Raw genomic sequence first — 27,940 nt, forward strand, 5'->3', positions numbered from 1 at the left:
TGAAATTAAGTAAAAATTCATGAAAATACAATTATCTCATGTAGGACTTAAAATAGTTGCTATTCTGCTTAACTAGTGAAGTGTGTTGCATAGTAGCACGATTTGTGAAATAGATGTTGATCTTTTTTGTTCTTTTCTGGGAACCAGGAATAAATAACATCTGCAACAGCATGTTGCTATCAGGCAATCTGCTTAAGTTTCCTGTGCTGATCTCTACAGCATCAGCAGCATGAGTACCACTGCTGCCCAGTTTTTCTTTACCATGGGGGGTGGGGTGGGGGGAAATCAGTGTCTTTCTTTTTTTTTTTTTTATACAGTCCACACACCCCCCCCCCCCCCCCCGCTTCTCTCTCCCCACCCCCCAACTGTGTCTGACTTGCCTGACAGGAAATTTTCTAATTGCCGGAACAGCTGGTCACAGCAAAAACGCCAGGGTTGGTCTTCCCTGCTAGACTTATGATCGCTCAGTCAGAAAATCTAAACATCATGGTTTCTTAAGTCATGTTTAAGTTTCTGGCTCTACGTGTTCGTTCTATTCGGGTGAGCTTAGTTTCTTATTCAAAAGAACCAGGGGGAAAAGGGGAAATTTTATTTCAATTAAACTTCTAATTTCAAAGTAATTTTAGTCTTTCACTGCTTTGGGAAGAGTGCTGTTTGTATAAAAAGCCTTTTGTATTTTCTTTAAAAAAAAAAAAAAAAAAAAAAAAAAGAGTTTGTGGTGGGCTCATATTTTGTAGAAGTTTCTAAGGTACCTGTTGATAATTTAGCTTTATTGGGAAATTTACCTATATGTAAATACTGTAAAACTTACTTTTTTTTTTTCCTCCAGAAATGTATGAGCTTAGCTGTATGTTAAGTTTCCTCACTGAGAGTCTAGTTTTATTAAAAATATTTGTATGTTTAAAATTAATACTTAGTGGTTATTTTAAGAGTTACATTTTCATATAGTACTTTAAACTGTAAAATATGGTTATGTGTGGAGTGACAGTTAAAATAACTCACGCTTATTAATATCTTAAATTTACTTCTGAAAACAATATTAAGAGTAGTGATGCGCCTGCTTGTGTTACAGTTAATGTTACGGTTATTTCAACTTTTAAATGATAATTTAGTCATAGCAGACATTTAATTGGTGTAATTTGTCTTGTTGTTAAGCATATATTTAAACATAAAAGGGTTTTTTTAGGTTGAGAAAAATTTCTAGTGGAGAACTGTATTATCCCAAGCACTGTTTTGCAAACTATTTAACAATATATGTAAACATGCAATGTGACAGAGCACTTTGTTGTTGAAACTCAAATCACTTTTCATGTTTCTCTTGCTGTTAAGTCTGCAAATAGTTTTCAGTGAAAAAAAACCAACAAAACAATAACCTTCTTTTGTACTGTCTTAACATATTAAGTGAAACAGCTCTGGTAATTTGTAAATAAAAGGGATAGTAATTTAACACCTACTAGTCTATGTACTTGTTTAAACTTCGCAACATGTGCTAGAAAATGAAATTGAATTTGTTTCCCATAACTGAAACACTAAAACGAGACATGCATGCAAAACAATAGAACTTAGGCTGCATTATGTACAGGTTTTTTAATTTAAAGCCTTGTAAAATAAACATCTATCAACTCCTAGTCCTGAATTACAGTTCTTTTCCACAGGCAACATGAAAGGTATTTCTTAGAAGTCTCTGATTAAAAAACCTGACGTTTTATCTACTTATGGCAGCTTGATTATATTGTCTTTAACATTGTTGATTTTAAAACACTAGGCAGTGCAGACCAAACTTAAGGGTTTTCAGCCCATATAAATTTTAGAGTATTCTTAGAATATTTTCTCAATTAAATAGGAAACATAGCTTTCATAGATTAGTGCTGAATGTGCTCGTGGATATTTTTTTAATAATTGATTTTTATTTTTTTTTAACTTTGAATTATTTTTTTAATTGCAATGCTCTGAAATGTTAGTGCTTACAAAGTAGGAACAAAACTCATATCAAAATTACTGGGAAATGAAAGTTCCACCCAGTGAGTATTTTTTTCCAATGCTGACATGCACAGTCTAGTTCATGAGATAATTTTGCGTTGTTTGATCAGAAGAGAACTGCATTACAAAACTGCTCTTGGTGACCAACATTGAGCTTTTGAAATGCTTACAGGAATTCCTCAGCTTTACCTGCTAAACAACCAAGTGCTCACAGTTCCTTTGGGAAGGAAGGAGTAGAGTCCTACTTCTGTCCTGACCTTTGTATTTTTGTTCTGAGGAGGGAAAGCATCTCCATAATTATCCTCCCAGCCTGACCAGCCGTGTAGATGTAAGGGGCCTCATCTATCCTTGACTTCTTGCTCTGGGACATGACTCATTCTTCACACTCCTGTCTTGCTTCATCTAGAACACCAAAAGAATGGGAGGAGTTTAGTCTCAGTAACCAGGTCTGCAGTCTTCTTTGTGTGAGTGAGTTGGCTACCTGGAACAGGTGTGGACATAGGCATCCTTCTAGATCTCAGAGCTGTTGTAGCAGGAAGCCAGGAATGGAAAAGGGTAGAAAGTATAGACAGTAAGGAACAAATACAGTGATTTTTCTTCATTCTGTCTATGCATTGTTTTTCTCTTAAAGACTTAACAATTTAAGACTAAATTTAAAAACCCTGAAACTAAACATTTGCAAATAGAGTTTGCTTTTAGGAAATCTTATTTTCTGTCAGGTAAAACAATAGATGCCATCTGCAACAAGTAATTTGATATCAGCTGAAAGTGTAAGTTTTTCCACCTTTTAAAAACAAGCAAAGACATAAATTGTGGAAAGCTACATTTCCGACTTTAAATGTCCATGTTAACTAGGACATACTCCTGCTCTATTCTTGCTTTTCTGTGGTACTCGTGTAAACCAGACAACATACGCCGAATATTCTTAAGTCAGCTTGACTTCATTTTATGCATGGTAGTGCTTTGGTTTTTGTTGTATTAGAATAATTGCTACTTCAAAAGGAGCATTTTTAATCAGCTTTTTAGAACAATTGTTTGTGTATGAGCATTTAAGTAATCTTTAGTTCTTTTAAGTGACTCAAATTGAATGTTAGTCACAAATATAAGGAATGGTTTTTGTTCCATGGTTTAGATCACTAACATTGCTTAGTGAAGTAATGGGAGATTGTGAAATGCTTGTTGGACATTGAATTTACTTTTTTTTTTTTAAAGGCAGTTTTGAATTTAAAGGTAGGCGTAGAATGAGTATAGAATGTATGAATGTATATAGAATGTGCCTGAGATACTTAAAAACACCTAGACTGGTGCACTCCTCACATTTTTAACTCCCATTTTTATCTTAATAAAGATTTCCATAAGCCCTCATACAAAATGTAAAAGTAATTGGTTTTCAGTTTGTTGGCTCTTTTTTACTTCAAAAAGCATAGCTCGTATGGGTTTTATTTGTTCAGGTAATACTGAAAATTCATCCTACACTCATAACAACTTGGGAAAGTAAAAATGCATCTAGGAGACTTCCTGACTCAAGGGAGGGGAGGAAAAGGAAATTATGTATATGAGCTGGGGAACTGTGCCAACATTGAGTCATCCTTTTAAAATCACTTGATATCCAATAAGCTTACTGTCCTTACAGGACATAACTGCTTTATGTAACTTCAGCACCAAGGTTTAATATCATAGTCAGTATTTCAGAAGTGGTTTCATTTGATTGTGGGAATCCACTTTATTCTGCCTGTGACAGAAAAATGTTTTGCCAAATACAGCAATGACCAGCTGAGCTCTGATAAATACAGTGAAGGCTAACAAAGTAGTAAAGGGAAACCTGCAACCGTGGTTGGAGCAGTGTTAAGTAACTTGCTGGGGAATCCATTTTTCTGTTTTCAGCCTTATCTTCACTTGTACTGAATGTGCATGTGCCTTAAGAACGTGCATTTGTCTAGAGGAAGCAAAACATTCCTGAAAAAGATATTGAGGGGGGTGAAAACAAAGCTGCTACTTCCGTAACAGAAATGGAAAAATCTATGTAGCTGCATACCTAATGCTAACAAATGAGAACTGATAAAACCAGTATTTTTTCTGCTGCTCAACTTTCAAGTGGAAAAGAAGATGGCAATTGGCTCTTTATCCATTGGATTCGCTTTTTTGAAAATTGTATGGTCAATAGAATAAACTGACACAGCAGTGAGTTTGTTGGATAACTTAAAATTCATTGGGTGCAGCTGAAAGTGTTAAGGGGAAGTACACTATGAAATGTCCTTTGCACTGATAGAAATTACCATTACCTGTCTTATAGGAAAAGGATTGCACTTTAATACTGTTGAAATATTTGTATCTTTATTTCAGAAACTTAATGCTAAAATTTATTTTAGGGCTGTTGTCTTACCTTGAAAGATGGCTGGTGTTTGAGGGGGGTATTCACCAATACTGGCAATATAGAGCTGACTTAGTTGTTGTGATTAAAACTAGAAGAAAGATTTATTTTTTTTCTCTCATTCTGGTTCCTGTCTGAATGGAAGTTGAAATTCCAGAATTGTGAACTTTCCTAATGGTGATTCTGGCTGTTTCTTACGTGTAAATTATCACTATACAAAACAAATATATAAAACACATTCTAATCCATTTTAAAATGTTATTTTAAATGGAAAATATTCACAAAACAGTTCCTGGAAGAATTTCTGGTGGGATCCCGCCACCATTTCTTAATATATTAATAGTGTCCGTTCAGAAGGAGTGTTAAAAATACTAATATTGGCACAGTTAAATGCTAAATTGTGTATTAGGCACAAAAAAATCTTGCACAAGTTAGGGGAGTGACTTGACTTTGGCAGGCAGTGACTCTGAAAGGACTAGCAATGCCACTGAATGCTCACCTGAACACAGCCTCACGGTCGGTGCCTTAGCAATTGCCGTCTCTGTAGGTCAAGGCAGGAAGATTGTGGCTAAGAGTAGTATCGGGCTCTTGCTCTATAGGCAGCATAAAATCAGTCCATTGTTGCTGTGTCTAGCAGGGATGCAAGGGCTTCCAAAATAACATTAAAAATCAAGTATTAAAAATAAAAATTTATTCGGAGAAGACCTTACAAGACCAGGAGCTGGAAGGTGGCTTCACAGTGAAAAATCTGAACAAACCCTTACTTATCTTAAGGGGAAAATTAAGTCCTAACTAAGTCTGTAAGTAACTATAGAAGATGCTTCTGATTGTACCCTCTTAACTCTGTTAAGAGCAGTACAGAATTAACAGATAAAGGTGAAACCTGGGTAATGTTGGAACCAGGAGTATCAGCATATGAGTTAATTCCTCCAGTAGTTACTTAACCTGGTTTAGGTGTTAGAACAGATTTTAATTATTCATTGAGATTAAAATTTGTTAATCTGTTTATCCAATGTTTACCTTAAGTCAAAGTCTTAACCCCCCTTTTACAGTTTTTGGTCAGCATGTCAACAATGTTTGCTGTCCAGGAAGAACTTTTTTTTTAATACAGGACCTGTCTAAGGATTTGTTGCATATGCCAGATTTCCCTCCTGCTGGGTTTTGATGAACTTGAGTATGTATCGCCATGTCTGTCCTGGCCATCTGTGCCTCCTATTAGAAAAGTACAGTTTACTTAAAAGCCCTACTGAGAGGCAAGTTGCTTCTCAATTCCAAAAGCAAACATACTATGGTATTTTTTTGTCCAGCAATCATGTCGTAAAATTCAGAGGTTTTATTTAAAATGAGTGTGAGGGTTAATATTTTATCCTTGTTCCTTTTTTATGTCAGTTATGAAATATTTTCCATCTCCGTGAGATGCAGGAGGGTTTGGTATGTGGCCTTTTACTTTCTCTCACCATGAAACCTTTTATTCAGATGTTACAGGTTTGGTGTTGTATTTCTTGATACATTTCATATCATATAGCCAGCAAGTGTGCAGAGGGAAAGTTCTTTGATCAGTGCTTAGTCATCTGCCAGCTGAAATTCACTGCACTGAGGAGATTTTCACCTACATCTAGGTCGTATTCATTTCATGGGAAAGTGAACATGCAACCTTGTTTTGCAGTCACTTCTGTCTCTTATTAACGGAATACGGATGTTGTGTGTTATCTTTAATATCCCCTTCCTGATGCAAAGGACTCGAGATAGGATACAGTTATTCATCACATATCTCACAATAAGAATTTCTGGGGTTTCCTAAATCCGTGTTTGAACTTTTTTTATAAAGAGAATTTTCTCAGAAATCTGTTTCAGAGTTAGTTAGAAGCTTCCAGGTGAAATTTAGGTATCGTGAAGGAGCCATTTATTTTGTTTAGCCTTTAACTGCTTTTATTCCCTTTTTTGTCATCAAATAAGAACACCCATTTTCTACTATAACAGGCATCAGAGCCATCAAAAATGTAACGTCAAGCCTTTTGAAGTCTTTTAGCATGTTAAAAATAAATGGAATGTTCTTTCAAAAAGCCTTAATCTATAGGTACTCGTAGCATATACTGCACATACTTATCTTTGCTCTTGATGTTATAAAAATTAAACTGCCAGTTATACTGTGTATAGTTGACCACAAATATATTTTTAAAGTACCACACTGTTATAATCCAATGAAACCTCCTTGCCCCAAATCTTGTTGTGCACACATATCTTTGTTAGATATCTTACTTTTGGATATCTTGCTTTTCCTGTATTACATCTGATTTCAGTTTAATTTCACTGAAGCTGACAACAGAGATGATGCAGTCAGTGTTTCTGTTCAGGATGGGGCTAGTTTACTTTGAGCCACATTCCATTTGACCTGAATGCTTTGGATGTCTTAAGCTGTAAATGTTTCCCTGGTTTTGGTTTTTTTTTTTCTTACCTTTCCAGTTTTATGTCACTTCATGACTTTACACTCATTAGATGTCACCTATGTGTAGGAACAATTTAAATATACCATTCCCTTATTATTATTATTGCTGTTAAACTACATTTTTTAGATAGCTGCTGCTTTTTCCCTTTAGTGTAATCGTATCATAATTTTAACTTACACTTTCAGTATATTGAAGAGTGCGTGCTCAGATCTTTGTCTATCATTGTGAAGCTGACAAACTAATTTCTTTTTTAAAACCTGTTATCTAAAATATGCTATCATAAAGACTTAAGTGTTTAAACTATTTCTCTTCATATTCACATAATTTTGAGTACCCAGAAAAGGAGGAATCTGTCTTCTGGGGACATCTTTCCTAAGTAAGCATTCCATACGTCACATACCAGCTTATTCTTTGATGTTCTGTTTAAGTTAATTCACACCTAATTCTTGCACGTCTTTGAGAGTAGGGTAACTTTCTTGTTGAATTCCCTGTTTCTGTCCCAGTGTTTCAGAATTTTTTTGTCAAGCAGTTGTCATTGTGCATGTTGACACTGGGCTTATGCATTTATTCAAGAACCTGAAACTGAGAATGTTAGGTGCAGCAGGACCCCTATGGTGTTTGGATGTGCTAATGTTCCTTACTCGGGATAGCCTTCCTCTTCCTGTTACGAGTAAGAGCATAAATCTGATCCTGTGCCATCTATTTAGATGATTCAGAGCTTTTTCCTTGTGGATTATTTTGTCAGTGTCAGAGCATACGTTTGAAATTGTTTTTTTAATGATTTTAATCTTTAGTTGGTTGTTTCTCTGTCCTTTTTATATAAAATGTGTAGACTTAGAATGCTTCTATTTTTTGAGGTGCTATTTAAATTCTAATGAGTGTTTATTGTATTTTTTAAATTTATCAGATTTAGGTTGTGTCATAAGAGTATATCTCGTATGGCACTCGCAATACTTGGTTGTTGTAAGTGCATGTGTGGCAACCCTCTCCTAAAGTGTCCACAGATGGTTTAAGCTCAAGACTCCAGAATTCTCTCTCGGACCCCTTTTACTTGTTTTTCCCTTCATAGCACTGTCACTTTATCTTCAGGAGTTGGAATTTAGAGGTAGAAGGGTATGTATTCTTTTTGCTGCTGTATTCATGATTAGAAAATAAAATCAATCTGTAAGAAGATTGGAGTTATTAGGAGTAATAAAAGAAGTGGTAATTACAAACCTGCGAGAACAATCGGAATGGTATTGTGGATGATACTGGCAGCTCTCTTAGCAGTTCAGAGCCCAGTTTACTAGCTCTACACCAGCTTTTCAGTTCTCCCTGGAACATATCACTCAGAAAAAAAATGTGCAGGTAAGCTCATCTGTGTAAAGCAAGCAGTGTGTTATGCCACCTAGCTGTGCACGGGCCACTTACTTTAAGCTCGGAACTGTTTTCAGATCTCCTACTGGAAATTCAGAAATCTGAAGGATAAATTACGGAAGATTCTATGTATAGATAAACTCACATTTTTCTCTTGCTTTTCTGGGCTTTTTTGTTACTGCTGAGAAATACTTACCTACTAAGACTCTTCTGCTTCTACTTCCTTTAGGGTATGAAGTCCAGTTTCCTTTTAATACATTATCTAATAGTTGTTCCTGTAATAAGATCTCAAACGGATACAAGTATACAAGTATTTTATGTTACAGCAGAGTTAATTTAGCCTTGAATTAAAAAGTGAACATAAAAGAAATTCACATAAAGTCAATTACTAGGACAAAAGTGAGTATTTAGTGATTGTTAAGTACCTAAAATATGGAATTTTTCCAGCAACATGATTAGGCTATTATTTTTATAGCCTCATAATGGTTAAATTGGTTTTTTTCACTCCTTCCCTAGAAGGTGTGTATCCTTTTTTTTTTTTCTCCTGACAAGCATATTTCCTATTCTAATTTGTAGCTGATTCCTAAAGAGAAAAATTAGTCATCCATGGTGCTTTTAGCTTTTCTCTTTTAGGCTTGTTTTGTCTGTGGAATATAGTCCATTTAGTGTTCTTTCCTATGTATGTGTGCGTTCCTGTGCATAGGCAAGTATTGTGAGGTACATTACTAAAAGCTTACTTATACTGAGATACTTACTGACCGGAATAGTTGTGACTTGCAAACTGTATCAGTACAGGAAGTTATTCTGAAATAGTGGTGTTTAAATTCGTACACAAACTTGTTTGTCACTCACTTCCCTTCTAGGCCAGTGTTGATTTCACACTATTATACTGTTAAGGAAACTCAGAGTAATGTTACCTTCTGTTTGTTTCCTTGTCGTCTATATTTAGCTTCAGGATAACGGAAGCCAGTAGCAACCACTTTAAGTTGACTAACACAGTTTTGTTTGTTTTGTTTTTTTTTTAAATGTGACTTTCTGTGACAGTTTTACTTTCTAGCGTGAAGAAGGCCTTAGAGAGCCATGTGGCTAGAAAAAAAAATTATGTCTTGGGACTCTTATTTAGTCATTGCTGCAGTATAAGGCTTGAGAAAAGGGAGCTTTCCAAGCTTATAAACAATAGAAATAAAATACGGGCAGTAGGGTGTAGTTATAACTGGGGAAAAGAATGCACCATTGCAATGGCCAGATCGCTGGCGAGTGAGTGTCTATAGTGGTGTGAAAGTTGTCAGGGAGCGGAAGGAAGGAGAGGAGAACCTGAGTTTTTCAGCACCCTATACATAATCTCATTTAATTTGAATTCATCACATGGGACAAATGTTTTTTCCAAATATTGAGGAATCATCAGAGGTGGAGCTTAAGACAAATTCAGTACCAGACTGAACGGCTGGCTTCTCTTCCAGCTTTTACTGTAAGATGACATCTATCAGCTAATGTAATTGGTGCAGTTGGCTGAGAGAGATCTCTTTTTACAGTGTGAAAGGCTTGTATTTTAATTCACGTAGATAGTGGGTACAGTGAGGGTTGATTACTTCTGTATATAATTTTCATTTCTATAAAAGGCTTCGCTTTTGTATTTTTAACTGCATTTGCAAAATACTGTTTAGGTTAAAATAACAAACATTCGGCAATTATGTCAGAAAAGGAAACTGCAAATTTGTGGGTAACTATTCATCATAAATCTTGCTCTCAACCCTGTGTTACAGACAAGCTACTAAAGTACAGTAAGATCTGAGTTCCATTTTGTTGGAATACAGAGTTGTACTAGGTCCACTGTACAAGGAGTCAGGAGTATCTGAACCCTGAGAAACTGTGAAGACTGGGAATATCCACTTAGTATCAGGCATGTGAAGTGGTGGTTTGGGGTTTTTTTTAGAGTGTGCCCAAAATAACCACTGGAAAGTTGGTGGCATAATAATTGCATTGCATTCAAAAATAATTTTTGTTTGTGTATAGAGAACAAGTTAATATCTTTTCTGTTTCATTTCTTGTTTTTATTACTTTTTGTGATGCTTTTAAAGCAATGTGTCCACCTGATCGCTTTTTGTCCCTGAATCTGTTATCTAACAAAAATATTTGAGGAAGTTCTGTTTCACACATTTTTTACTTTCCCAAGATTGCCAGGGAGCTAATAGACAAAACAGCTAAGCAGAAATGGATCAAAGTATCCGAAGTAATGTGTACTTGGTGATCTGTTCTACTGTGCTATTGCTCTCCTGGGATTCTCCAGGATTGCAGTGGATGGTTTAAGTAGTATGTAATCCAACAGATCATATACTAATTTAAAAGACGAAAATAAGATGTCCACCAGCAAATAATTCCTTTGACAAGTAGAAGGAATCAATATTTCTTTCAAAGTCTGTAAAGATTCAGCCTTGAGTCAATGATGGTAGCATTTTCTCCTGAAAGGAAGAAGGAGTTTAGGTTTATTAGGAGTAGTACACAGCATACATGCATGCAAAATTTTGGGTGTCTTACACTGGAAACTGACACCTATCCTTATTGGTCATCTTAGTTTTTAGAACACCCAAGACAAATCCAAGTTCTGTACAATAAAATATCTTTTTTCACTTTCTGATTTTAAAAGTTGCCAGGAAGTTCTGTGTGTTATTCCAAAGTGTACGTTGGAAATTTTTTTATATATGTGCACACTCACACATAGACATGCTCAAGATTTGTTACATGCAGTTTGTTTCCAACTTTGATTGGAATCTTTTAAAAAAAAGAATCTTTTGAAAGAGAGATGTTGATCTGGGAGAAGCATGTGTTGGAGCATGCTGACGTGTATGGTCAGTTACTGTGCACTTATACATGGTCCTGAGATGACCAGACACAAAAGGATACTTTCAGCAATAATTCATGCACATAAATTTTGCAGAATGCTTGAAGAATATATAAATTAGTGCTTTGGAAGCACAGCTTTAGAACACTGCCTCTGCTCCCCCGTCACTAGAACTAAGTAGTGCATATTTTGGTGCAATATAGATAAAGGGAAGGTCTGGAGCAAGGAAGGCATACCCTTGGTGGAAAAGGGTCGGGTTAGAGAATACTTGAGCAAACGGCGTACACAAGTCTGTGGGCCCTGATAGGATGCACATGAGTGCTGAGGGACCTGGCAGATGCCGTTGCGAGGCCACTCTTGATCCAACGATCCAGGTGCCTGAGGACTGAAGGAAAGCAAATGTCACTCCTACCTTCAAAAAGGGCAAGAAGGAGGACCCCAGGGAACGAGAGGATGGTCAGCCACACCTTGATCCCTGGGAAGGTGATGGAACAACTAATCCTGGAAACCATTTCCATGTACACAAAGGACAAAAAGGTAACTGGGGTTAGTCAGCATGGATTCACAAAGGTGAAATCATGTTTGACCAACCTGCAGGGAGTGTGCAAAGAGGACAGAGCCAGGTTCTCTTCAGTGGTGCCCAGTGACAGGACCAGAAGCAATGGGCACAAACTGAAACACAGGAGGTTCCCTCTGAACATCAGGAAATACTTTTTCACTGTGAGGGTGACTGAGTCCTGGTACAAGTTGTCCAGGGAGGTTGTGGAGTCTTCATCCTTGGAAATATTCAAAAGCTGCCTGGACATGGTTCTGGGCAACCAGCTGTAGGTGGCCCTGCTTGAGCAGGGGGGTTGGATGAGATGACCTCCAGAGGTGCCTTCCAACCTCACTCTGTGATTCTGTTAAATAGATCTGAGACTTCCTCATTATGTAGAGGAAAAGTATTCTCAGATTTATTTTATTCACTGTAGCCCATAGAAGGAATAGAAAGAGAATGCACAAAAAGTTGCAATTGTAGCTAGTAGATTTGCGTTATGTAAGTTAACTTACAGTCACTGCTGCTTAGGTTGGATTGTGTGTAGTGCCTAGATCGTTCTTCAGATGACATTGATAAGAATGCAGTTTTTTACCTACTTTTGAACAGTTGCTGATAAGTTCTGAAGTGGCAGGATGTTGCTTTTCCAGGGAATCTTCAAATTCTGTGCAGAAAACACTGAAGTAAGTGCAGAGCGCAAAAAGACTAGAAGATTCACTGCCCTTTAGAGCTTTCTGGTGACTGGTTTCTCATAGAACGGGAAATGCTCAAGACTCACAGCTTTTATGGAATAGACTCTCCTCAAGAAGAGAGGCAATGAGATTCTCTTCCTCTCCGGAATTTTCTCAGTGGCGGGATGGAGAGTTTGTTGCTGCTGAAGTGGGGGTGGAGGCTGTGCTGCTTTGTGGGGAAATGTCTTGAGTTTTACACTGTCTTATAAAGGTGAGCATTAGCATCGCTGCAGCATAGCGGTCCTCATTCAAGTGTTAAAAAGGAGGGCTTTCCTAAGAGATCTGGTCCATTTGATGCACTCTAGGTGTGCTTTAAGAGGACTAAATTCTTAAGAAGATTTGTTTCCACTAACGGGTTTTGAATCTGGAATGGAAATTATGAACCGAACAATATGGGCCTAAGCACAAAAGCTTGGGAATTGCTGACTTCATTTGTCAGCTCTGTTACTGTCCGAATTCTGATGCATGCCTAAAAGTTGAAGCCACATCATTTCTAAACTAATACTACCTTTTGTAACAGATGCAGTTTTTGTGTGTGTGTCTTAATTACGCAAAGAGCATTGCTCAGTGTTTTTTATCTACATGTGGGAGCATGTATCAGTAGCTCTGGGATTTTTCAACATATTGTGAATTTATAAACATTTTAGGAAGATGCACCACTAACGCAAATTTATTCCACTCTTTTCCTCTGTCAGGAAGAAGGAAATATCAAAGAAATTGCAATAACTCACCATGTAAAGGAAGGACATGAGAAAGCAGACCCTTCACAGTTTGAACTTCTGAAAGTACTAGGACAAGGATCCTTTGGAAAGGTTAGTGTCTGAACTCTTGGGGAGCCAATCATTCAGGAATACAGCACTGAATAATATTAGGACTGAAATGTTTAGGACAGCCACAGTCTTGCATTAAGGCAATGCTGCAAGTGAAAACTGCTTTCTAAATTAGTGCTAACTAGCCGCTGTAATTGTGGCAGATATTTTAAAGCAGTAAATTTTTTTCTAGTTTGTATGATATACAGATCTCAAAGTTCCATAGAAGAATTGGCTTGATATGAAATAATCGGGTATTCACTGTTAAAATGGAATGTCATTTTTCTATAATTACTCTTCTTTTATGTTTGAGGGGGTGAGGGTTGAAAGTTTTTTTTGATAAGTATTCGTAGTTGCTAACTTGCTAATGGTAGGTCATCACCAGTACAGAAGCTACAGGCAGAATTTCTTTTTGTAGCAGATTGTAATTGCAAAGAACAAATTTTAGGCAATAATGGCTACTGAAGTAAACATGATATACCCTAGTCATGTTCAAGCTAGGTTTTATCTCTCATCATTTGGTTAAGGCATAGCGTACCTTGATATGTATTTGAAGACCTGTTAAAGAGTCAATGTTTCTAGCTTTTAGTGAGTTCTGTCCACACTGAGATCTCGCTAGGTGTGCATGATACTTTTAGTTGTCCAAATACAACTTGGAAGCAAAACATTAACTTCATGTGGCAAGACAGATCGTAGAGACAGGATGGAATATGTAATGTAAGAAAACAGAGCCTTTGCATTCATTTTCTGCCTTACCTACAATTCTGAATGTGATGTTAAGCTCTAGCATATAATGCCAAATCCATCTTGGATATGGGGGAAAATGAGAATAATCAGTCCAATTCTGTCTTGGTGGTAGGAAGTTACTGTTATTCACATTATTGGAGTAGCAGTTCCAGTTAAGCTTGGAAATCTAGATGTTTAGAAAGTATAAAATTTTGTACTCAAACTAGTAAGAATTCACCGAGAAACCTGATTCCAAAGGTGGCTTCCTATGTTGTTTGATTTCATCCAGAATCATAACCAAGTTTTTATTTGGAAATCTTCAGATCAGGAGAAGTAAATCATTCAGGGGCAAGGAAATGTAAGCTAATAAAGTATAATTTCAACAATTCCTTTTATTTTATTGATATTATTAAATTCTATGCTATAACTGCTGTAAGTTTTGAAAAAGAAAAAATAATTAGCTGTCTAGCTGACTCAAAGTATTGCAAAAATGCCAATCTTGTCCTCAATTGGTTTAGTTTTATGCAAAAAGGATTAATATTACAAAACCCATAATCCCTTTTTTCTAATAGCTTGGGAAGTTGTCACTACTTCCCATTCGGTTTAAAAAGACATTTCTGCATGCTTTTCGGGGTCTGATGTTTTTCAAGGTGCTGATGTTCTGGTAAACTCTGGATAATGCAAAGGGATGTTAACTCACTGAAATCAATTAAGTTAACCCAAATTTAATTTGGCAGACTGTTTGTCTTGAGTGAACATTTTAGGTTATGAAATGAAGGAATAGTAGGAAAAAATGCAAGGAAATTTTTGTTTGGCTTTGCAGAATCTAAAAGTGTCAAGTTGAGTTTCATTGAAATAATACTGACTACTTGAATTTCATAGCAAAGTATATTGATCTGAATTGCCTTTATTTGCTTTTAAGCATTGTTTTTAATTTTCAATGCAGGTCTTCCTTGTCAAAAAAATCTCAGGATCAGATGCTAGACAGCTTTATGCAATGAAGGTATTGAAAAAGGCCACCTTGAAAGGTAAGGACTGTTTAGAGGTGGGGGCGGGAAGAGAGAAATCAGGGACGTAATACCAACACTTAATCTTTACGCACATGCTGTTCTACAGATGGTGTCTTAGAACTTTTTTCTATCAAACAGCAAATAGCAGAATACACTGCCTTGTATTGTAAACCCAGAAGGGCTAAGTAAACAGCAGTACTATATTAACAGTTACAGGGGAAAATAGGTTCCTTTCCGCATGAAGTTCGTTAAGTGATGGTTGTTTAATAGAGTAGTTGAGTTACACCTGCCACTTGGCTTGCTCCTGAGCTGTTATCTGAAACTTAATATCCTTCCTTTTTTTCATTTGCTGTGTATCACCAAGGATACAGTTAATGCCTTTTGCTCAGTTTATATTTACATCATGATATTTACAAGTGCATTATATCAGCTGTTTTATTCTAAAAGTCCTGAGAACTTAACCAGAATGTGTATTTGTTGCTTTATGCCATTGTTTAACACTTCTGTCTATTTCTAGTTTTTCTAACATGACTGCACTGAAATTGCAATGATAATTTTGGGATAGTTTCAACAACTTCACCTATGTTGTTGATTATTATATAGATTTGGAATTTTGACATACAGTTTCATCTGAAAATATTCATAGAATGATGGAAGGCACAAAAACTCGCATTGGATTGTGAACTAATGCTGAAATGTTGAACCTGAAATTTTCTGCTTAAGATCTAGTGCTGAATACCTACGTCACCAATCTCATTGTATATCGCTTTCACTTAAAACTATTACAGAGGGTGTGTTTTTGAACAGTTTCCGATATTTTGACTCCTCTGTGTTTTGTGGCACGTGTTATTCTCATTATTTACTTCCTATTTTTCTGAAATTGATTTCCACTCATTTAAGGTACTTTGATATCCTCAATAGCCTTTCATTCTCCAGCCTGTTAATAGCTTAGGACTGGAGTCAAAGGTCATTCAGCAGTTGCTTTTTTAAGACATTTGAGGGCTTCTCTCCATCACCTTTTGATTGTGGTTTAACCTTACGTGTAAAAATTACAGTCCAAGCTGTGGACCTAGTTTTGCCTACAGATGGCAGAGACTGATAAATACTGAAATTGGAAGCTTGACTTTTAGTTGGAAAAGGAGACTCCCTGAGGCACTAAGAATTCAAGGATGCAAAAGGCTTGAGCAGAAAGGTGATACTAGCAGGAGGATGCCACACTTTTCAACGCTTTGTTTCTGAATTTTCAGATGCTTTTGAGTATCTTTTGATTGCAACTCATGCTTTAGGAAGAGCAGAGTTGCATGCAAATGAAGGTTACTGTTGAAATCTTAATATGAAATTAACTGAAATTAATTATTTTCTCCATATTTGCAACATTTTTGAGGTCTAATATTGTAAATTTAAACAATACACTGTATTACTTGATTTGTCTAAGGTTCTTTAGCTCTTTCAAATCTATTTTATAAAGTTATTTTTGTGTTCTAAAATTAAAGATAAAAATGCCCTTTAAGACTGCTGCTTAATCAGAGGTGGTGTGCATGATTCACAAATCAAATTTAGAGAGAATTTTTTCATAGGAATGCAACCAGAACACATTGATGTAACTACACAGTCCAACCTTTTAATGTTTACAGCAAATCCAAGAACATACACATACAACTTTGCTTAGTGCAGAGACTAGTTTATTAATACACTCTGGTAGAAGGTATCTTCTTTCACTGCCCCTTTATGATAAGGGGAGAGAGAGAAATGGAGCCAAATCATTGCAAGACCGTCTGGCATCGAATGTATCAAGAAAAATCAGTACTTCCAGCAGCACACATATGGAAACTATAGTCAGCAAAAGTCAGATTTTAAGTCAAATAATGGCTAATACTAATGTCTGAAATGAGCTCCATTCCTTGTACCTTTTTTGGTTGAGATTTTGTAAATCTGGACTTTCTCTAGCTTTTCAGGAATAAGGCTTGTTATCCATGTAACTGTTGCATAGCTACAGGCACTTAAGTCTTTTGAATTTTTTTTCTCAGCTGAATCTGCCTAAAAAAAGAATATTCTGACTTTCAATTTTGTAATTCAGATGAACCCTTGGAACAGTAAAATTGCACAACTATCTTGTGACATTTGCATGACTTTAGCTGTAAAGGTCAAAATTCAAATGTGGCGTTTGCTCTGTGTTTGAGCACTAATTTCATGTGCTTCCATTTTTAGGAATCTGTTCTGCAGGGAGATGGAAGCTTGATAGCTTTATTCATTCATGAAAATGTATCTGTATAACTTTTTCACAAGTACCTGTATTATTGTAAGTGCCTGTTTCTGGGAAAAGATAGCTAAACTTCTAAAAAACCCTTTTGCTTCTTCACTACTTCTTCCTGCCTTGTTATATTTTAATACCTGAGAACTCTGGCTTGTTAACTGTACAAGGAATGCTGGCAACTTAAACTTTGGACTCGACTTCATTGCTCTGGGGTGCTTCCTTCAAGAAGTTGCAACGTTTGGGAAAGGGGCAGTAACAAAATGTAGAATAAGGGAAAGAAGGAGAAATGCAGCATCTTAAACCACCGTAGCAAGCTTTACTAGCCCTCATCTGTAAGAGTTCTGAATTTTGTCCGTGTCCTGGCTGATGCGGAGCTCCGGATGGGAACCATGCCCTAACTGGAGTGGCAGGGGAGTTGCCTGGGACAGCCGAAGCAGGTGCCGTGCTGGGCTGACCGTGCTGCCTGTACCCATGGATTGCCAGCCCCGTCCGCGGGGCATCTGCACGTGATGCTCGTTTCGTTTAACCTGTAGTGCTACAGGAGCAGATACGTGTCCCGTTCGGAGCCACCACGGTGGGACAGCACAGGCAGCTTGAGCAGTAACTGCTTCGGGTGTCTGACACGCTTACTCGCAGTAAACCTTTTTAAAATTAAAAAGATTGTCTGAAGTACACACTACATTAAAAAAATTTCCCTTCCAAATTGTGAAGGTATTTAATATCTTACTAGTGCAAGTTATTTGAATGATTTAAACCAATATAAGCATCTTTATGATAGTATAATTTTATTTACAAGTTTGTTTTGCTATAACACCAATTCTCCCTACTTTTCAACAGTAGAGAAAATGCCTATGTGTTCTACACATAGCTGTGGTAGTTTCGCTCTACTGTTTAAAAGGTTAACTAAGAATAGGGTGGACTGAAGGGTGGTTATGTGTTCTCATGTGCTTTTGTTAAATTTATTTACCCAGTGTCAGATTTTGCCAATAGCAGAAACTGAAGCAAATTGAAATGCATAAAGAGATTCATCAGAAAACTCTGCACTGTGAAATAAATTCTCTCTCAGAACTCTTCTGTGTAAAGTATACTGACCTGCATACAGTTGTAATACTACAGGATACAATGCGGTACATCAGGACACATAGGAAAAATACTGGTTCATAACGTAAATTCTCTTTTTTTAATCTTGCTTATGTTTCGTGTAGTTCGAGATCGGGTTCGGACAAAAATGGAACGTGATATCCTAGTAGAAGTTAACCATCCTTTTATTGTCAAGTTACATTATGGTGAGTTGCAGAAAAATTCATTTTTCTATCGCAAAAATGGGTGCTTGTCAAGATAGTACCTAGTATTTGCTTAGTGGTTCAGATGATCATAGAAAATTAGCGTGCTATCTAAATCCTGATTGTGCAAAGACTTGCTGTGTAGTAATTCTCGTGCAAAGTAAGGACATGGCTAACGATGCAAAGTGTTAAATCTTTACAAGACTGAGAGTCTGTAGCCCCTTGTGTTACTAAAAAGCAGTTATCTATTTATGTCTAGCCATTCTTTTCCAAAACCTCTTACCTTTTGTATATGTCATTGACTTTTTTTAAATTATTTCTTATTCTTGATTTATTTACTCTATAGAAAACATATGCAATGGCATTACTTCCAGTTGCATCAAAATTGGTGGGAATATGCCTTTTAATTTTAATAGTATGGGCAGCCATAAAAATATATTCATGTGGAGGGGGGAGGAAATCAGTACTCTTAACATGTCATGCAGAAAGTAAACTGAAAAAAGGTAGAGCACAGTTTTCTGTTGTTCATTTTTTTTCACTTTATAGTTTTCTTTTAGGATCCAGTTTTTCCTGTAGTTCAAACCTCAGATCTCTGTCACTCTCTGATGTGACTTAAATAGTTTTCGCTATTTTTCTTGTCGCACTTTTGCAAATTAGTCTAGATCTCCATTTTAAGTTGAGTTTCCGGAGTTTTTAGAATATGTGCATTAGTTACTAATTTACCCTTTTAAATCTAGACTTTTTACTTCCAAAATCTGGAATGAAATGATGACTAACCTAAGTATAGTTTATTTTTTTTAGAAATTCCATTGGTGACTTGCTTTGCTTTCACGTGGCATGGGAGTTACTTGGTCCATGATAGAGGAACAGTTACTTAATTCATTTAAATAATTTTTTTGCACAAAGGAGAAAAAAGAAGAATTCATTTTGATAACGAAAACAAGGGTGAATTCTTGGGTATGTTATTCTTCTGATCATGGGTAAAATTAGATTATGTTTAATTTTTTTAATTGATCTTTTCAGCTTTTCAAACAGAAGGGAAGCTATATCTTATTTTGGATTTTCTCAGGGGAGGAGACTTGTTTACACGTTTATCCAAAGAGGTAAACTTTTTTTATAAATTGCCTATATTAGGAGAGTTTACTTTTTAAATTCAGTTTACATTTAATAAAATTTTGAATATCTCTTTTTAACCAGGTAGGTTTTTTGCACAAAGTAGTCAATTCATTAAACTGCTGTTGGTAATATACATTGTTTCTGAAAAAAGGCTTAGACAAGCAGTCTTTCTGTGCTGCTTTTTACACCTTGCACAATTTTCTTTTCCTATTGCTACCATGTTTAAAGATGAGTCTCAGAAAGAGCATGGATTTATATAAAGTAGTTGTATTCAAATTAACTGATTTATGCCTGGTTTTAATATCCAGAATTCAGTGTCACGCAGATTTTTTTGTTCTGTTTTAATTATTTACATATGAAAACAAAATTACATTATTTATAAATATTTGAAAAAACAGACTTGTATTCCACTTAGTAATTTTCCAAACATGAACAATTGCTTCTGTCATGCTGGTGATATCTCTGTGTAGATATGTGAAATAATGATCTTGAAAAGTTTGATTACTTCACATTAATTTGATTATAACTCCTAAAATAAATGCTAACATTTCATATATTGGATTTATTTTTTATTTTTTTTTGGCCATCACTCGTGTTCAAAAACTTCCAACAAATATATGGTAGGATAGAGATATAAATAGAGATACAAATATATCCAACGTATATCTGGTAGCCAGAACTTGTAATTGTAGCTGCCTTCCATTTTCCCTTGCTACAGAGTACCTGGGACAGTTGGGTCACCACTAAAAAGCTATACGGTTATTAAGAAGAGAGTAAAATGCAATGCGTTTTGTGTATAGATATATCACCGTTTCTGTGCTGACCACATAAATTATTACATTTAATTCAGTGAAGCCATATGTTTCGAGTTGCTTCTTTTAGTTTGTTTTGCCACAGATAAGTAGAAAGTTATTGGAACTCTAAAACTAAGATACCTGTTTCTTAAGATCCATAGTTCTTTCCTGATTCCCAAGAAAGAATGTATATCACTTTACTGCTGATGACTTTTTCATCTTGAGCTACTCAAATTTTACAAGATTAATATGGTTAGGTAAGAAATACTCATTACAGGTACCTGAATATAAGCTAATTGTTCATAACTGATGGAGTGAAATGGGCATGCTGGCTGCAATTAATGTCATCCTTATATCGATTCATGTGATTTTAAAATAGATCAGATGAACTGCAGCCTAAAAGTTCCTGCTTTTTCCTCATTGGCTACAAAGGGAAAAGTGATTAATTCAGAGGTAGATGTCTACACTGCAGATGTTTAAGGTTAGGAGAGATGAATTCCGTGCAATGTTTTTAAAGAACATAGTGTGGGTGTATTATCGTCCTCGTGGGATCTTTTGTTATTTGAGCTTTTAAATGTTTCTGATAGAGATTTCCTTTCCTGAATGTGCCAGTACTAAATATTGGCTCTTTTGTAGAAGTAACATCAGCAACAACCTTTTGTACAAGCTTTGATATCACTTTCTCTCTTTAAACTACTAAGGGGAAAATACATTATATTCTCCATTCTTAACTCTTGCTTAAAATAATGTTCATCTGTCCTCCCCATTTGCTGTTCTTTTTTCCAGGTCCATATGCTGTATCTAAAGATACTAGTCTTAAAAAAAAAAGTAAAGCTGAGCAGTAGCTGAGGTAGAACCAAACGTAGGATTATTTTTTTTTAATATTTACTTTTTTCTAAATTCTCAGAAAGGCTTAATTGTAATGTTTTCTGTCGGTGGATCACAACAGTTGTTGATATAATTGGGACAACATGTTCATTTCATTGACTGTAAACAGGGGTTAGTTTATCTTCCTAACAGAAAACGTGGGATTGCTACCTGAGATCTTACCTGTGCTCTTATATAGGCTATTTCCTTAGTTTACTCTTCGATCTACCTGTTCTGCAGTTACCTCTCAGGCTGCCTCTTGGGGGGTTTTACCATCACTGTAACTTGTTTCTCATAGTACTTAGAGGCAGCCTGCTCAAAGCCAAGAGGCATATGCTGCTCTTGTCTCTCTGCCTTTGTAGATGAAATTCAGGCATTTGGACTTCTTTAGTCCATTTGTTGTCTGGAAATAAAATGGTCATATCTAACAAAGAGGTAGTCACATTCTTTAAATGCTTCCCAAAATTTTTCAGTCCCACTGCAACGTGTCTGTCTGTTCTCTTGAACAATCAGAAGCAAATAATCTCAGTTTTGCAGAAAGAATAATATATTGGCTTCAGAAGCTCTTTCTCAAGTATGTACTGTGAAATAGTATTGATTGTAAAATCCTAGTTTTTGTCTAACCAAGAAATCAGAATTTCTAGGGTTTTGTATAGAAATGAATTCAAGTATTATGAATAACCGTTCTGCAAAACCACTGTTACCATTGTTTAGTTGGGGCTGGTGTAAGCTTTACAGATTTTGCATGTAAAATACATTGGTTTTATTTTTCAGGTGATGTTCACAGAAGATGATGTTAAATTTTACCTGGCTGAATTAGCACTTGCTTTAGACCATCTACATAGTCTTGGAATAATATACAGGGACCTAAAACCAGAAAAGTAAGACTCCTCTGTGGCAAATGCAGTGTATTAATTTGATTTCTATAGCACTTCTACCTATACACTTCTCTTTTCAGCTGTTAAACTTCAGTAATTTACCATATAATCTGAACAGGGAGGGAGGTGGGGGAAGCTTGTGGGCGATTTTAATCAAAAGGTTGGATTTCATTTCCACTAGAACATGAGCATCTAGTTCCAGAGTGATTATTCCAAGTACTATTATCCATGTTACTTTTGAGTATACTGAAATATTCCTACCTTTCATTTTCCAGGTGTTTTAGGGTGTACAATAGAGAAGAGGTCTTCTTGGCCTTTTGTTTTTGTCATTATTGTAGAATTTCTGAACTAGAGATAAACTTAGAACAAATGCACCATACAAAGTTACAGTTGAATGTTGTGTCCTTGCATGTGAAAGCCTAACAGCAAACATTTTTTTTCCAACACCGATTTTTAAAATGCACTGCAGTAAGAGCAGGATGGATTTTAAAATTTAAAGTAAAAAATGAAAATAGTAAGTCACAGGCTTTATTATGTATATTGGCAATCACATAATTACACGGAAAACTTAAAATAAGCTTGAAGCTGCAGTTCTGGTATGGTGTTGTGTCTCAATGTATTAGTCATCCATGTTTCACTCAAATGACTGAATTCTGTCTCTTGTTAATGTCTTTCTTCCAGTAATTTTGGGGGTTTGAGTTTTAGAAGATGTAAAGAAGAAAATGTCAGTGCTATCATCTGGAACATTTGAGCCTTTCAGATATAAGTGTATGCTGTAGTGTTACCCTCTACCTGGAGGGGAATCTAAGTGAGGATATAATGCGCGCGTCACCTCTCTTGTGCTTAATCAGATAGTTAACATACTCTGCCTCATTGCCAGGAAATCTGTAATAACTCTGAAGTCCTGATGTCCTTGGTGATCCCACTTCTCTGTTATGGCTATATGGAGAACCCGAAAAGTCTGAGAGATAACTGTCTCATGTAAAGTACTGGTGAAAAAGAGCAAAGATGAGTAACAAGTATCACAGAACCTGGCTCTTCCATGGCACTTCCACTACGATAGCTTGTTCTTTTATGCATGTCCTGGAAAAAAGGCACAACTTTAAAAATGTTCAGCCCTGACTGACAAGAAGGGAAAGATTCATACTCAAATCAGAAATTTGGAGGCTTTTGGCATGGGGTTGCACTTACAAATGAACAGGGAATGAATGACGTTTAAACTTTGGGAGTGTTCTGTTAAGTAATTCTGAAGTGAGGAAAAATAAGCTTACCAAGTGGAAGAAGATCTTTGAAAAGCAAAGCGAGAGAACTTCAGTTATTTTGCTAACACTTACTTCCAAGAGGAAAACAGTAATTGTCAGAAGACTAAATAGCTACTGCCTCAACCATAGTTTGTTTTTTGGGTTTTTTTTTTCTAAATTGTATATGTCTACACCTATTGAAAAGCCTTGGTTTTAAGCCTTGGGTGTATCTGCTTAAAAAAACCTATCGAAGGTTGAAATTACTTGCAAGTGATGGATGAGATGGTACTAACTCTCACAGGCTGTTATATACCTCTCTCTATACCTGTTTCGCACCATGGAAACTGCCAGGAGGAGAAGGGAAGGGTAGGGGAACGGGACAAGTCCTCTGTGCTGGGTCCTGCCTCCTCCCCAGGACGGAGGAGCCGAGTCCGCTGTGTCGGGGGTGTCCTGAATACTTTGCGCGCTTTTAATTGCGATTACATTCAGTGGTGGTTTAGGATAGCTGGTGTCTCAGAAGTGTGGCCTTTTTTGTGAGTGAAGTAAACACAAGGTCTGCTTGAAGTACAGGTAGCCCGTGGGTCCTCCCCTTTGGTACAACGTGTGAATATTTATTACTTGGTGTTATTTGAAGTGGTCAACACCCTTTGAAACGGTAATTCACAAATGAACGCCCATTTTGTACGCATATGCAAACATACATTGTATTAACACGTCAGTTTAAGAGAAGTAGAACTATATCTGTATTTTTAACAGTTGGGATAATGACATATGCTGCAGATGGCCAAAACTGAAAGTTCAAGAAAAATGTTACTATGTACCGTGATGAATTTAACCAAATAGTTAAATAAAACTCAGATATGTTGATTATGTTTCATAATCTTTAAAAAGAAAGAATTGAAGGAAAAGAAAATGTGTAGTTTCAAAATATCTCCTACTAATGATTCATTTTCATGCATGTTCAATTCTGCTTGTCTTTGTGTATGCTGTTCTGCTGCTTATTCCTAAATGTTGTCAATATGTTGTCTGAAACAACAGTTAAAAGAGATTTTAATTAATTTATTTTATTCTTTTCATTGTTTTTTAGCATCCTGCTTGATGAGGAAGGACATATCAAATTGACAGGTGAATAAAGGGAAATTGCAACACTTGGATCTTTTCTGTTCATAATAAAATCTTTGCATTTTCCTTTTTTTTTTTTTTTTTTTTTGGTAAAGCGATATGTTAAAATAAGTAATTTAGTAATTTTAACTGATAGGTAATTTTGCTGTGGTGCAAATAGTGTAATTAGTTTGAAATAAATTAAATCTATAAATATTTAAATAAGATATCTGCTTTACAAGTGTATTTGATGTTATAGACCTGTGACAATGGATGGAGGGGAGGAGAATTCTATAATTCCCATGTGTGTATTTGGGTCTATATAGGAATGACATAAGCATCATATTTCACATTATGGTGAAAGTATTAACCGTGTGTGATTAAAAAACAATATTACATTTAGAACTTTTTTTTTTTCCCCTTCCAGATTTTGGTTTAAGTAAGGAGTCGATTGATCACGAGAAAAAAGCCTACTCTTTCTGTGGAACAGTGGAATATATGGCACCAGAAGTCGTTAATAGACGAGGCCATACACAGAGTGCAGACTGGTGGTCATTTGGTGTTTTAATGGTAGGTTTCTGGTAAATGTAAATAATAGCAAAACTATGCTTCACAAGGTTTGGTGAAACAACTCAAATGTTAACCTCTAAGGTGAGCTTTACATGAATTCTAACTACCAAAAAAGTCTAAATTATATGAAATTAATAACAATACCACAGAGTTTGGATCAAGAACATGGACTAGGTCTCATATCAACACCAACAATACGCCATATTTTTGTTATTGTTGAATTGAAATATTGTCCATCTATTGTAGTTTGAGTGCTACGGAGACTAATAGGAATACTAAAGTATACAGGAAAAATACTGTCTCTTCCAAGGCAGGGAAGAAATTTAGATCCAAATTTTGAATTTGAATTTATTCTCAAGTGGAAAAAAATGAATGATAACTTTCTAATTAGTCTCCAGTGTAATTACAACTTACAGTAATGACAGCTGTTGCTCTCACAACAGAATAATCTAAATGGCACTGAGCTGGTATGGGATATAGTTGCTCAATTGCAACGGTGTTTCTACAAGGCATTAACTTCTGTGAAGTCGCAGGGTCGGGGAAATAATATGTGTATCAAATATGGCTTTAGAAAAGAAAAATCATGTTTGGTATTTTAGGAGCTCTGAATTACTTTTAATATTTATAATCTTTGTGTGCATTTTTGGCATAAAGATTAAATAACTATTTTTAAAGGAAATGTTTTTGTTTCTTACTGTTTCTGCTACATATGACTGTAACAATACAACTAACGTGTGCGCTTTGTAGTATGAGAAGGACTCGTGTCTGAAAATAAGTCATCCTGTCACCTTTTAATTGTCTAGAATGCTGTTGTGATCTGAAAACTGACTATGTAAAAGTAGCACCTGATAACTAAACTCTCTCCAGATAGACAAGCACACACACACACCCTCCCAACTGCACATTTTACCCATAAGAACACAGTCAATTAAAAGATAATTACAGTGTAGTTGCAGAATATTTGTTGTTGATAACACAAACATAGTTAAACTTCAGCTTTACTTTATAAAGATGGAAAACTTAGTTTTGGGCTTATAAAATGTATATGCCAAAATTGAAAATCGCTGAAAGATATTAGACATGACTGGTGTAGCTTTCACGGTCTAAGTGCACTGCTTTTTAAACACTTTGGCTTCTACTTAAAATACAAAAATACGACCTTAAAAAGCAAATTGTTTAAATTAGTATACGGAATACAGTGCAGTTTTCTCTAAGACATATTTTTGTTGCTTGCATTTCTAGTTTGCATGGTAATTTTCATAGACAATCTGTATGTATCCACTCATAAATCATTCTTAATTAGAATCTGTGTTGATTGAGAATTCAAGTGGTTGTTGGTGTGGTATGAGTACACAGTATCTCGACTGAACAGAAGTTATAGCATAGAAATGGAGACTAGAAGGATATCTCAACAAATCATTTGGCCTCTTTTCTTCTGCTGCTAGAAACTAGGTATGTTTAAACCATCCTTGAGAAGCGCATTCCAATTTGTCCTTTAAAACAGTGACTGTTTTAAGAGATGTCAGACATCTAAAAACATTCATTTAAAGTTTTCAGAAGCGTTATGCATTTATTGAGGTATTGTCCTGCTGAATAAAAGATGATAACTACGAAAGGCCAATGTTGGATTATTCTTAAAGTACTATTGGCCTATTGATGTTAGAATATAGTATTTTTGAGGGGGACAAAGAACATGTATGCTAAGTTGTTAATACAAGTGTGTATGCTTCTGACAAATAGAAGCTTGCTAAAGAAACTTTTTATTTCAAGCAAGTGTAAGTGAAACATGCAGCACTACAAATTTACCTTTAAAAAGTTTTTTTGCAAGTGCAATTTGTGAAGATCATTCTAAACTATAAACAAACAAAAGGTGAATTTTTTTTATAGTTTTGGCTTATGCCTCTCAATCTTCCTGACAATTGTCTTAAGAAGTGTTAAAGTTACATTCAATTTAAAATTTTAAATACAAGTATATGTGTAAAAGTAATATTTAGAGTAAAAAGTATCTAGCAGTAGTGGAGACTTAGCAGCTTTTATTCTTCGAATACTTTATAAGGTAGTAAGCAATTCAAAATTTTATTTTGATAGAAAAGGGGTTTAAAAAATGCTGTTAGTGCAACTTCATGCTCTTATTGTAGATCTAAGAATACTGCAATAACACATTATTCACGCAAGTTATCCATGTACATTTTTAATGCTTAGAAGGCTGAATGTTTGGGTCGTACCAGAAAAGAGAGGATACCTTGTGTTCAAGATGACTTAAGTTTGCATAAGCTGTTCAGAGGATTCCTTTATTTTAATTTTGATGGCTTTGAGTCTATGCCATGAATTTCATTAAACTAAGTTGTTTTGCAATTCTTAAACCAAAAATTGGGATTTCTACCTCAGTATTGGCTGCTGTGACTGCTGCCAGACTGCTTTTACTACCTCACTTGAATCCAATATCCCTGCAGTATACTGCAGCCCAATGGAAGTGCCTTTATATTTATCCATTTTTACTCAGTCACTTTCAGAACAAATCAGTATTTTAACAGTGTCTGTTGCCTACTACCAGGCACTGTAGAATGTGCATGCACATACTGTGTAGCTCTTACGTGTTCCTTCAGGCTTTATTTCTGCTGTATGCATACAGTAACCACTTTTCATCATGCATGTCCTTGTCAATCAACTAACCTTTTTCCCCTTTCCAATTAAGGCTATGTACATGCCAAGTTTAAAAATTTTGACCTTTTTAAATATTTCTGCATGAGGAGAGATCGTCACTAACTTTTGAAAGGGGAATCTTTTTCCCTACTCCCCACTCCCTTGAAAACTAAAATACAGTTGTATGGATCAAGTCTTCCAAGAATAAACTTTCTAGGCAGAAATGAAACATAGAACGTTATATTCTAAATTGTTCAGATAAAAGCATGTAAAGCAAGGTATCGATACAGGAAAATATTTTGCAGCTTTAAAAATGGCAAAGGCTGCTTAATTTTCATAGTAATTTAAATTGTACAATAGAAGTTGTTTTGCAAAGACTTGATTGTTAA

General features: G+C 35.7%; 1 protein-coding gene across 9 annotated transcripts in view; it reads left to right on the forward strand.

Moving 5' to 3' along the window:
* The window catches only part of RPS6KA3 (ribosomal protein S6 kinase A3), a 79,510-nt gene that overhangs the window by 22,748 nt on the left and 28,822 nt on the right, over window positions 1-27,940 (forward strand). For 8 of the 9 annotated variants that reach the window (XR_007510264.1, XM_049834726.1, XM_049834725.1 and 5 more), the window contains 7 exons: window positions 12,955-13,071; window positions 14,741-14,822; window positions 18,264-18,344; window positions 19,365-19,444; window positions 21,893-21,999; window positions 24,325-24,362; window positions 24,766-24,908. Coding sequence is in view for 8 of the 9 variants with exons in the window: in XM_049834726.1 (XP_049690683.1) it covers window positions 12,955-13,071; window positions 14,741-14,822; window positions 18,264-18,344; window positions 19,365-19,444; window positions 21,893-21,999; window positions 24,325-24,362; window positions 24,766-24,908 (648 nt within the window). In the remaining variant the exon portion in view is untranslated. Of the gene's footprint in view, window positions 1-389; window positions 541-12,954; window positions 13,072-14,740; window positions 14,823-18,263; window positions 18,345-19,364; window positions 19,445-21,892; window positions 22,000-24,324; window positions 24,363-24,765; window positions 24,909-27,940 lie in introns of those variants that run through there. The other variant, XM_049834730.1, reaches the window with a different exon arrangement.

The sequence above is a fragment of the Accipiter gentilis genome, chromosome 32 (genome assembly GCF_929443795.1).
Source record: "Accipiter gentilis chromosome 32, bAccGen1.1, whole genome shotgun sequence".
NCBI classification, from domain to species: Eukaryota; Metazoa; Chordata; class Aves; order Accipitriformes; family Accipitridae; genus Astur; species Astur gentilis.